The 12,456-nt window shown below is 45.3% G+C and overlaps 1 protein-coding gene across 2 annotated transcripts in view; it reads right to left on the bottom strand.

Annotated features, from left to right (window-relative positions):
• Positions 1–12,456, bottom strand: part of LOC139051092 (lipase lipl-1-like) — a 44,290-nt gene that overhangs the window by 15,999 nt on the left and 15,835 nt on the right. For both annotated transcript variants that reach the window (XM_070528182.1, XM_070528183.1), the window contains one exon: positions 2,784–2,985. In XM_070528182.1, coding sequence (XP_070384283.1) covers positions 2,784–2,985 — 202 coding nt within the window. The remainder of the gene's footprint in view (positions 1–2,783; positions 2,986–12,456) is intronic.

Below are 12,456 nucleotides of genomic sequence, written 5' to 3'. Positions count from 1 at the left end.
TGGATGGATGGATGGATGGATGGATGGATGGATGGATGGATGGATGGATGGATGGATGGATGGATGGATGGATGGATGGATGGATGGATGGATGGATGGATGGATGGATGGATGGATGGATGGATGGATGGATGGATGGATGGATGGATGGATGGATGGATGGATGGATGGATGGATGGATGGATGGATGGATGGATGGATGGATGGATGGATGGATGGATGGATGGATGGATGGATGGATGGATGGATGGATGGATGGATGGATGGATGGATGGATGGATGGATGGATGGATGGATGGATGGATGGATGGATGGATGGATGGATGGATGGATGGATGGATGGATGGATGGATGGATGGATGGATGGATGGATGGATGGATGGATGGATGGATGGATGGATGGATGGATGGATGGATGGATGGATGGATGGATGGATGGATGGATGGATGGATGGATGGATGGATGGATGGATGGATGGATGGATGGATGGATGGATGGATGGATGGATGGATGGATGGATGGATGGATGGATGGATGGATGGATGGATGGATGGATGGATGGATGGATGGATGGATGGATGGATGGATGGATGGATGGATGGATGGATGGATGGATGGATGGATGGATGGATGGATGGATGGATGGATGGATGGATGGATGGATGGATGGATGGATGGATGGATGGATGGATGGATGGATGGATGGATGGATGGATGGATGGATGGATGGATGGATGGATGGATGGATGGATGGATGGATGGATGGATGGATGGATGGATGGATGGATGGATGGATGGATGGATGGATGGATGGATGGATGGATGGATGGATGGATGGATGGATGGATGGATGGATGGATGGATGGATGGATGGATGGATGGATGGATGGATGGATGGATGGATGGATGGATGGATGGATGGATGGATGGATGGATGGATGGATGGATGGATGGATGGATGGATGGATGGATGGATGGATGGATGGATGGATGGATGGATGGATGGATGGATGGATGGATGGATGGATGGATGGATGGATGGATGGATGGATGGATGGATGGATGGATGGATGGATGGATGGATGGATGGATGGATGGATGGATGGATGGATGGATGGATGGATGGATGGATGGATGGATGGATGGATGGATGGATGGATGGATGGATGGATGGATGGATGGATGGATGGATGGATGGATGGATGGATGGATGGATGGATGGATGGATGGATGGATGGATGGATGGATGGATGGATGGATGGATGGATGGATGGATGGATGGATGGATGGATGGATGGATGGATGGATGGATGGATGGATGGATGGATGGATGGATGGATGGATGGATGGATGGATGGATGGATGGATGGATGGATGGATGGATGGATGGATGGATGGATGGATGGATGGATGGATGGATGGATGGATGGATGGATGGATGGATGGATGGATGGATGGATGGATGGATGGATGGATGGATGGATGGATGGATGGATGGATGGATGGATGGATGGATGGATGGATGGATGGATGGATGGATGGATGGATGGATGGATGGATGGATGGATGGATGGATGGATGGATGGATGGATGGATGGATGGATGGATGGATGGATGGATGGATGGATGGATGGATGGATGGATGGATGGATGGATGGATGGATGGATGGATGGATGGATGGATGGATGGATGGATGGATGGATGGATGGATGGATGGATGGATGGATGGATGGATGGATGGATGGATGGATGGATGGATGGATGGATGGATGGATGGATGGATGGATGGATGGATGGATGGATGGATGGATGGATGGATGGATGGATGGATGGATGGATGGATGGATGGATGGATGGATGGATGGATGGATGGATGGATGGATGGATGGATGGATGGATGGATGGATGGATGGATGGATGGATGGATGGATGGATGGATGGATGGATGGATGGATGGATGGATGGATGGATGGATGGATGGATGGATGGATGGATGGATGGATGGATGGATGGATGGATGGATGGATGGATGGATGGATGGATGGATGGATGGATGGATGGATGGATGGATGGATGGATGGATGGATGGATGGATGGATGGATGGATGGATGGATGGATGGATGGATGGATGGATGGATGGATGGATGGATGGATGGATTGCCATTTCATCATGCCATGCCAACGAAACTCAACAAATCACGTGATGGTCTGTTGCAGCGTCTGGCATACGCCAGACGCTGCAACAGACCATTATGTGGGATGCCATAGACCGTTCCTGCCAATCTATTTTCGGCCCCTCAGTTAATTTAACAAGCTTATAAATCTCAGCACGAGAATGCCTCTCTGTTCCGCGCAGATAAAGATGCGACCGGCAAAGCCAGGACGCGCACCTTAAATGCCACTTTCAACATTAAAAGTGGCATCAAAGGTCAGCAGACATTTACCCTGTTTCTACCTCTTTTCACCTCCCTTCCTGTTTATTCATAAATACTCTCTTGCTATTGTCAGGCTGTCGCTAGGACACACATCTCCACCTTCCCATGCTACCACTTGACTGGCATTGTGAGTGCCAGAAACCAGCTTTGACGTTTGTTTCCGCATATTTTACCAGCGCTTCAATGTTCTTTGTCCCACTGAGGCTAGCTCTGAGCATGACTGACATGAACACATTGCCGCAAAAATCCTGTGCGCGTGAGCTGTACGTGTACAGTGCGCAAGTCTTTTGCGTCGGCGAGCGATACGTCGACTCCAGCTGCTTACACCACCGCCGTGAATCTTACCGAGTGACTGTTTTGGGAAGTCCATAACGAAGTTAGACGAGTCACCGAGTAGACCACTCATGAGGAGGATAGGTTGTCTATGGCAGGGGTCCTTGCATGGTTCTTTGCCGTGGGGTATCCGGTGCATCTCGATGATGTACCCGTCACTCGTGATCGCATTGTGGCGTTCGAAAGGATAGCCCTTGCTTCGAATCAGTTGTTCCTGCGATGAAAAAAAATAGGAAGGGCAATGTATCCATCCACACCTGTCTCTACCGTTCGTTATTTCTTTCATATATGGTAAGTTTCAACTTTAAGTGGCTCAATTCATCTTTAACGTTGTTGATGCTGTCCAATCATGAACGCCAAGGGCAGATTAATAAATGCGGCTGAATGAATGAATGAATGAATGAATGAATGGAAGAAAGCTTCTCTCTGATATGTCGGTACCACGTGGGATAAACTTGCGTAATGCATGCCTACATGGCATTCGTCGCAGCACTTGGTGATTCGAGCCACGTTGTACTTCGCAATTCAGCTGCTCTCTGTCAAGTACGCCAAAGTGCCACAAGCGCAGCCTACGCTACGAGTTGAACTGTACAAATTGTGACTACGAAAGCGACCGAAGCGAGAAAGAAGGTGGGAGGCGAGCAATAAATGCGATCAGCCAGTTGGAGGATTGCTTCTTTCAAGAAAGGCCTGCAGAGTTCCCATCCATATGCCCAGCGTGCAACCCCTCCAGATGGTATGGGTAATCTATACATACATACATACATACATACATACATACATACATACATACATACATACATACATACATACATACATACATACATACATACATACATACATACATACATACATACATGCATGCATGCATGCATGCATGCATACATACATACATACATACATACATACATACATACATACATACATACATACATACATACATACATACATACATACATACATACATACATACATACATACATACATACATACATACATACATACATACATACATACATACATACATACATACATACATACATACATACATACATACATACATACATACATACATACATACATACATACATACATACATACATACATACATACATACATACATACATACATACATACATACATACATACATACATACATACATACATACATACATACATACATACATACATACATACATACATACATACATACATACATACATACATACATACATACATACATACATACATACATACATACAACACGTGCATCGTGCACAAACACACACAACCCTCCTTTCTTTCTCTCATACCCCCTGTAACAGGTAAATATAAAGTATCAAGTCGACGCCAATATCCCAAGGTGCAATTAACAGCTAAAAGCATCTTCATTGCGCGAGAACCTTTGCCTACATAGTTTCAAGGTCCAAGAGTGAGGGGATTTTATTTTTAGAAAGACAGCGAGGTCGTCTTTGGCCTGTGCGTCCCAACCTGCTACTTTGCGCTGGAGTCTACGCGTATGGTGCAGTGTAATGGTCCCGCCACTTAATACGAAAGGTGGCTTCTGACCAATTCTCTGCGGAGCGACATGTATGCAGACACAAAAATAAGCATATATATAGTTCGGGTTATTGCACGCATTGCACGCTTTGCACATCAGCGATCACGTCAGCCACACGCTTGAACACGTAATTAGTATATGCGATATTCAGCCAAATGACGTGTAAGCATTCGTGGGCAATCACTAACAAGACCGGTCGTCATTGCAGAGGGCCTATTTGCCAGCATAATCGTTCATGCCGACGTCACCCATAATCAAGGACGCTGCCTGCAAATTCTAGAGGCGAACAACCATGAACTGTTGAATATGGCAGAAGCGTTTATCGTGTGACGGGTACTCCGCCGACACATAAATTGTTTGAATGCGTGGCGCATTTACGTATCTTTTTTCATGCTTTTGGCCTCATATTTGCACCGTTATGCCTGCGCATTAGCTCATAACCTCCAGAATCCTCAGCAGCTTTAGCTTTGTTCACAACCGTTACAGCTCAAAACCATACCATCGCAGACAAAGCTCTTAACATTCTGAGAGCGAGTCCGCAGTTAATTGTGGACACACATACGTGGCACTAGCTACTCACCAACAAGCTAAGCGGCCAGTCCTGTTGATAACCTTTACAGCTGTAAACTACATAACATTACACTAAAAACTGGGCCACTCCTTTATAACTTTCTGCTGCCTTTCTCATAGTTGAGGTGGGGTCATGCTAGCATTAACTCCAAATAAACAAGTGCAGCAATTAACACTGTTCACCGTTAGTTAAACGTGACTTACACGTTAGTTAAACGTCAGTTCGCTGCTCCCGCATGGACAGCCGAAAATGTATCAACTTACGCAAACTGAGCCCCTCTTATCTTTCTGCAGCGCGACCATAGTTAAGTGTGTGCGCACGTATGTTAGCACTGTAGCTTTTGTCTAACAAGCCCAGAAGCTAAACCTTTTGAGAAGCGTACAACGGTAAACTGTACCATAACACATAAAGCTAAACCAATATTTATTTTCTCCTGGCGTGTCCATAGTCGAAGCGTACACTTTCAGCGGCTGTGTGACACTCTGCTGGCGCAACAACAACAATATTTAATTTTCTATGTTTAGTGCACTAGGGTTGGAGTGTTTTCGAACTCCGTGTTTATATATATATATATATATATATATATATATATATATATATATATATATATATATATATATATATATATATATAAATCTGTGCGTGTGTGTGTGTGTGTGTGTGTGTGTGTGTAATACTGCTAGTTACTGAATTTGAGAGCCTCCAAAGTTCAATGTTGCACCCTATGGAGAAAATTGACTCACTACGGCAACATAATGTAACCTTTTTTTTGCACGCCTTCCCAAAGGCAAGCTTTCTTGGCAATCTAACGTTAATGGCGCGACCCAGACTACCGCATGTGCGCAAAGCGAGGCGCCTTATAGGAAAAGCAACGCGGCTCGCCTGACGCATTCACAATGACGCCCTTTCCTCCTCCGCTCGAAAGATCGAACCCAGCCACGCGATCACTTTTTTATGTTTGGCGCTCGCACGCGCTTCTTCCGCAGGCGGCGCGGTGCCCCGGAAAACACTGCGCTTCCAAGCCGCGACGTCCTTGGAGGCCCTTGGCAACGTGCGCTCGACACAGCATGCCTCCCCTGTGTTTTGTTTGTTTGTTTGTTTTTAATTTTTTACAGCGAACCGTTGTTGAAACCTCCTACGCCGCTGAACATGCCCTTCCGTTGTACTTAAGCTGCAGGTTTCTCTAGCCCTCTTCCCAACTTTGCATGTACGGTTTTCCGGCCGTGCAAAAGATAGGGTGGTACCGTGGAAAGTGTAATCAAAAGCAATGAATTTTATTTGCCGGCCCTCGTAACACTATGCGATATGCGTCCCGGCAAACGTTCTGGTAGGGTTTGGAGCCGGAGCCGATCCTGGAGGAAGTGCTACCTCACAATCCCTCCACGCATATTTGTTTTTTCTGAGGAATGTGTCCCATAAGGCACATCAACGCCTCTGTCGAGCATGAATTCCAGCAGTATGTTTTACGTGTTGTCGTGTACCGGGGGCTATCACAGCTTAAGATGCGGCACTGTAGCATAGGCGTGCTTGCGGAAGGAGGCGGGAGTGTTCTGCTTGTAAAGTTGCACGATTCAGCGCTAAATAAACTCTAAATAGATACTCTAAATCAGTTTACAAGGGTAAAGTTTTCCTACAAAGCGCTGTATCTGTTAATTTCGCGATAGCATTAGTAGTTACTAGACGAGAAAACGAAGGTCAAAGTTTCATTTCTTGAATGGCGCATCCGAGCCCCTACTCTGGTACGTCGAGGTGACGTCTTGTGTTAGCAGACCTTTTTACGTATTTGACCAAATGCGGGTTCACTAAATAGTTTTGATCTTGTTAAGACAAAGCTTTCGTTGGGAGCTCCTGTCTAAATACATGCAAAAAGGGAAACTGTTTTTTCTCGGCAAACACTGCAACAAATTTGTTAAGACTTGTTGCATTTCAACTAAAAAGTAAAAATGTAATGACTATTAGAAGCGAATTTTCGGTTTAGGTCACCGTCGTTTACATTTACAAGGGTCCCTAGAATTTAACTTTCTCTCTCAAATGCAACAAATTTTGTTTAAAGTCGGCCCAGAGCTTTATCTCCGAAAATCATTTCTGCGTTCCACATGTATTTGATGGAGCGCCATCGAAGTTGCATCCAAGCTAAAGCTTCCTCTTAAGTTCATCTTTTGTTCTGTTAAAATACCATTAGGTTCATCTTAAGACGAAAAATTAACTGGGCCAGTATAGACAGTTCCAAACGCCATGTCAGGTCAGGGTGAGCTGTTATGGGAACTCTAAGGCGGTGTCAACACCCGTCTTGTCGTTACCATGTTTTTTTTTTCTGGATTGGTAAGCCTCTTTTCAAAGTGAGATTAACCTTTCTTGCTATTCTACAAAGGTAATTTACTCAAATAAACGTTCTCTTTGGTGCCCTTTTAAATGGCAGACTTCTGCTTGGTAGGATTCCCGACAGTGTGATTCCCCGGGTGACGAAATGTTCAGCATAATACAGATTCACGTCGGTGCGCAGCGTGACTCTTAGAAAAACCACCACTGTTGCCGAGCAGTGCATTATCTTTGAGAATGCTTTGCACATCAAAACCAAAGACAAATTAAACCGGAAAATGAACATGACATTCCTTCCAGCGTACACGTAAGTGTTGCGAAAGATGTTTTGCCCCGGACGTCACAAATTTCGTTTTCTTTTTAACGCGTTTCGTTTTTTTTTTTTCCTTGAAACGAATGCAAGAGTGAAAGAGAAGGGAGGAAATAAAGACAGAGAGGTTAAGTAGAGGTTGTCAAATTTGGTGCTCTACACTTGGGGAGGGGGAAGTGAAAGAAAGAGAGAGAGAAGACACGTGTCTTGATTACACTTTCACATGAACGAGGCCAGTTGCAGCATATGTAAAATCCGGCGCTCAAGTCGCTCACCTTCAGGTACTATAGGAGACCGCGAATTGTTTTCCGGGCTGATGAGCTGTGAGGCCAGTTTCCCAACAACTTCTGTAAATGACCTAGTGTCCAGTCTATTCAAGGCACATCGGAGTATATGGCGTTGTTCATCGAAGCGAGAACAGTGGCACAGACAATGATCGAATGCAAAGCGGCCACGTTGAGTTTGGGTTTATTTTTGATTTAGTTAAATAAATAACTCATCATCATTCTCTTGCCTCCAATGGGCGCCCCTGTCAGCGCATCACTCAATAGGATAGTGGGCGGAGTGGTACGAAAGTACAGGTCAGTAACAAATAAGCAGGACATATTAAATTAACGTGGACTACGTGGACACAGGACAGAGATAACTGGAGATCGGTAGAGGAAGTATTCGTCCTGTGCGCTGCACCTGAACATGATTGCAATGTTTACGACGACTTCGGCGACGACGATAATGATAATGTGAAGCTGTGTGAACATACCGCACACTCCGCGTCGAGGTGTGAGTGAAGCTTACGGACACAACGGTAGTCAAGGAAAGCAAGACTTATGTCAACTCCACTTGCAAAGAATCCTCACTCGCATTTTGCTTTTGTTTATTATTTTAACCCGTATACCTCAACTGCGCACATTTGCTGAAAAAAGGAGACAGCAAAGCTTCCTGTGGTGTGCGTCGTAAAATGAGTTTGCGCAGAGTCTTCGGTCTTAAACCTATAGGCGCGAGCATGCCTGCGTCATGCCCATCGTCGCTTGCTTCTTGTGTCACACGCAGTGACTCACCCGTGTCAAATATGTCACCCGTGTCAATGCCACGGTGTCGTCTAAATACACATCATCCCATTTATACTAGACCCACGCGTTAATTCACTCCTAAAATAGCAGCATTAAATCTTTACGAAATGACTGGCGAAGGTGTGGAAATGCCGCGATGCCATTCGTGCTACACTGTTCGCGTTTAAAAGTGTGGCCGATGACGTCACTGAGCTGTCGAAATGCGAATGAGTCATCTCGTAGCACGGAAAAGTCACAAAACCAAACAAGAACTTCTAGGCACTGCTCACGTCCCCGGCTTACTTCAAATCAAGGTCGAGGAAAGCCACTCTGATGCATTCGCACGTCAAATACCAAGGGAGTATTTTTAGTTGCTCTTGCTTCTTTTAATTAAGGCCAGCTGGCAAAACCAACGCACCCCATTTTCTTCTTTGCACAGCTGCTTCATGCGGGGGACTCCGACTTTGTCACGGAGGTTTTTATCGCGTAATTTGGTTTCGCAATCGTTCCCTCATTTCTCTGTCTACCGCTTCCGCTCGGTAAAGACACAATAAAGGTGCATATTTGTGTAGGGACCGTGCTTCTCATATTTTAAACACGGACTTGTGTCCATGGAGAACTCACTCTGACTAGGCTTGTAAGCACGTTAATATACCGCATATAATGTAACAGTTACGCCTACACCATGCACCTCTCCACCGGAATCCAAGCAACACAAAGGGGGCACAGGAAAAGGGAAAATTTGTAAAACATACAAATTGAGGTAAATGAGGTAAAGCAACGACAGCGTCAGGTTGAACACCGAGGTTCAACAAAGAGGCATGCTTCATCAGGGCAATAAATGTTGGATCAAGCAGTTGTTTCGACAAACATATCAAAGTGGAGTTCCATGAACTGCTTCATCAAACAGTTCTTGCCGGACTGTCATTGCCATGACAGACACACCCACAAGTTCCCTTGTGGATATGTTGGCTCATGGCTGAGGCTTCCCTTTTGAGTCCACTGTTGAGTACTTGTGGTTAGGGCAACCAATTTTGATCATATAGTTGTTCTTCAATTAAACCAAACAACTGTTGCGTCAAAAAGTTGTTGCCGTAACCTTCTCATGTTGCCCATGTTGAAACGTTCGCTACATGCTTATCCTTCCCTTGTTCACCCACTGTTAAACCCTTGTGGGTAGGACAGCAACTTTTGATCAAGCAAAAGAACAACAGTAGTTGCACGGACGAACACATGTCCTATTATTGAAACACTGGCTGAAAACTTTGCCTTTCCTTGTTCGCAGACTGTTGACCACTGGCGGTTAGGGCAACAACATTTTGATCAACAGTTTGTTCAAACCGTTCATGCCTTGGCGGACACAAGTCCTATTCCCGAAACGTTGACTCCGAGCTCAAGCATGTCTTGTTCGCCTATTTGTTTATTGGAGATCAGGGCCACAAGTTTTCATAATATCATTCTTGTGTTACCAAAAAGATCATACAATTTCTTTATCAAGCAGTTTTTACCTGACAAAGGAAAGCCTTCTCGTGAAAACATTGGCACGAGGCTGGGGCTTCCCTTGTTCGTCTACTCTTGGACACATCACCACCAAATTTAAAGCGCAGTAGTATGACTGTCATTCGAGCAATACAGTAGAACTTTGTCAATTAATAAAATTTGAGCTGCAAACTGTCTTCTTTATTTCCCTTTCTAGTATTTATCTAATTACATTGTTGTAGAATATATGACCCAATTTATTATTCCCTAGAACATGCACTGGAAAATGCGCAGTTCTCCGCGCGATACTTCGCACTAATTGGTCTAAAGTGCTTAAGAGGCTATATGGCCGCATAACATGCTGACAGTATATGTGCCAAGCGATATTATGGACACGCGCTGTTCGGCAGCGAGCTATTTTAAATATTTTAGGTATATCATGGCAGTGGCCTCCAGCCATTCTTAACCGGTGGCCCTACACAGATCTTCCTTGCGTTGACGCCGTTTGTCAGGCGAAGAATAAAGAACGAAAGATATAATGCTCACAAACGAAGCTCTCAAGGCTAATGATTAGGCGCAGGCTATCCACTTGCGCGACCTTCGTTGCAGCCTCACACCAAACGCAAGCCTATGGACATCACTATAGCAGTTCGTAATTGGGAACATATGGACTAAGCGTGATGAGAATCGCAGCGCCCACTGACGCCTCCTAAAGCAGGGCTTCCGTTGACTTAGGCGAACAAAAGCGACGCAAGCGCTTGAAAAACAAGACCCGTAATCATAGATTCCGCTTTGTGCGAGCGTTTCCTCATTAACCTGCGTCTTGGTACCCGCCACCACTAACAGCGACCGCCGCGATAACACCACCACCTACGCTGTGACGACCAGAACGATAACAATTACGTAAGGGAAGTTTTCTGAGTAGTACACACGTCGCGGTGACCTTGTGCGCCAGTTGTTCTATTCATCGCTGAAAGTTGCGTCTCACTTCAAGCGTGGTGTGAACGCAACGTCGCCCGATTATCCTACTGCGCACTAGGCTCCGCTCTTGAAGCTAATGTTTATATGGATGCAAATAAGGAGTCTAATGCTGTAGACCGGAAATGGTTAACTGGCGTTCAGATAGAGATAAATACGTAAACAGCCTTCTTCTGATCACAGCATTAGGCAACTTTGATGGTGGTGGTGATGGTGGATTATAGCAGCAGGCGGGTTTAGCCTGGCGAACAAGGCCGGCAATTGCTCCGCCCGAGCGTCTCGCACAATATCGCTGAAGGGTTTCACCATATGTCTATCAAACCAGTCTCTCTTATGAATTCGATGAGGAGACGTGAAGTTTCTTTCCGGGCTATAATTGATCCCTCGGGAAATATAAGGTGTTGCAGGTGCGCATGCGGAAGGTCCTTCTTTTGCAGATTTTTCAGGAGAGTGTCTCTTTCATCTTGGAATCGCTGGCAGGACCACAAAAAGTGATCAATGTCTCCTGTCTCATTGCATGCCGTACAGTTCGGAGAATTGATTCGCCCCGTTTTAAATAACCAGGCCGGTGTATTAGCAGATCCTTTCCTTATTCGATATAGAAGTGAGGCTTCCTCTCGATGCAATCTCTTGGTTACGCAGGGCATACGTGGTGGAACCCAAAGCAACGCAAAGTGATTTCGAATATTTGAAGTGTGTATTGAAAAAAATATATATAAGCACGATGGAAAAGGGCACCTTAGCGTGAGAAAACACCGACACACATAAACTTGGAAGCGAATACTGAGGAGTGATATATGCGTTACTAGTCCTTGAATCTGAGCAAGTAGGTCATTGTCATTGTGAAACATAGTTACGTAAAGCGCTAAGGAATATGAAACATAAACACGTGTCTATATCCGTCTGGTGCATTTGGTGCTCCCGTTTCGCTTTTCTTAGCACGGTAACTATGTTATATAATCGTACGCGTGACATGTATACACATGCTAGAGCCCTCCGCAATGTCTCTTTAAAACCGTCAGTTTTCAAGAATGCCGCAAACGTCTTCACTACCTGCAAATGCTCAGGCTCTCATTCTCCACGAGCCTAGAATGTGCCACGGCTCCAAGCTGGAATGGTTGTTTAAGTTCAGTGCAGCCTTCACAGATTGTGTGAAGAGTAACGACTGCCGTCACGTGAAATAAGCTGCAAGTCCTCGGCAGCATAGCGCATGGTTATGCACGAGGGTGCGATATCGTTATGCGCATTTCAATTTTCCAGGTTACGCGAGAGTGGTGATAAAAGAAAACGACGCATTTCGACTTTGTCCTTGTCTCTAAAGATTCCGCAATCCCCTGGGCTTCCTTCGCGATAAAAATGCAGGTGCCCGATTGCGCCTCTGAACGAGAGAAACTGAGGCACTCCTATTCCGTGACACT

The sequence above is a fragment of the Dermacentor albipictus genome, chromosome 10 (assembly GCF_038994185.2).
Source record: "Dermacentor albipictus isolate Rhodes 1998 colony chromosome 10, USDA_Dalb.pri_finalv2, whole genome shotgun sequence".
In the NCBI taxonomy this organism is placed as follows: Eukaryota; Metazoa; Arthropoda; class Arachnida; order Ixodida; family Ixodidae; genus Dermacentor; species Dermacentor albipictus.
Note: the sequence above shows the minus strand (reverse complement) of the source record. Positions and strands in the feature narration are given on the sequence as shown.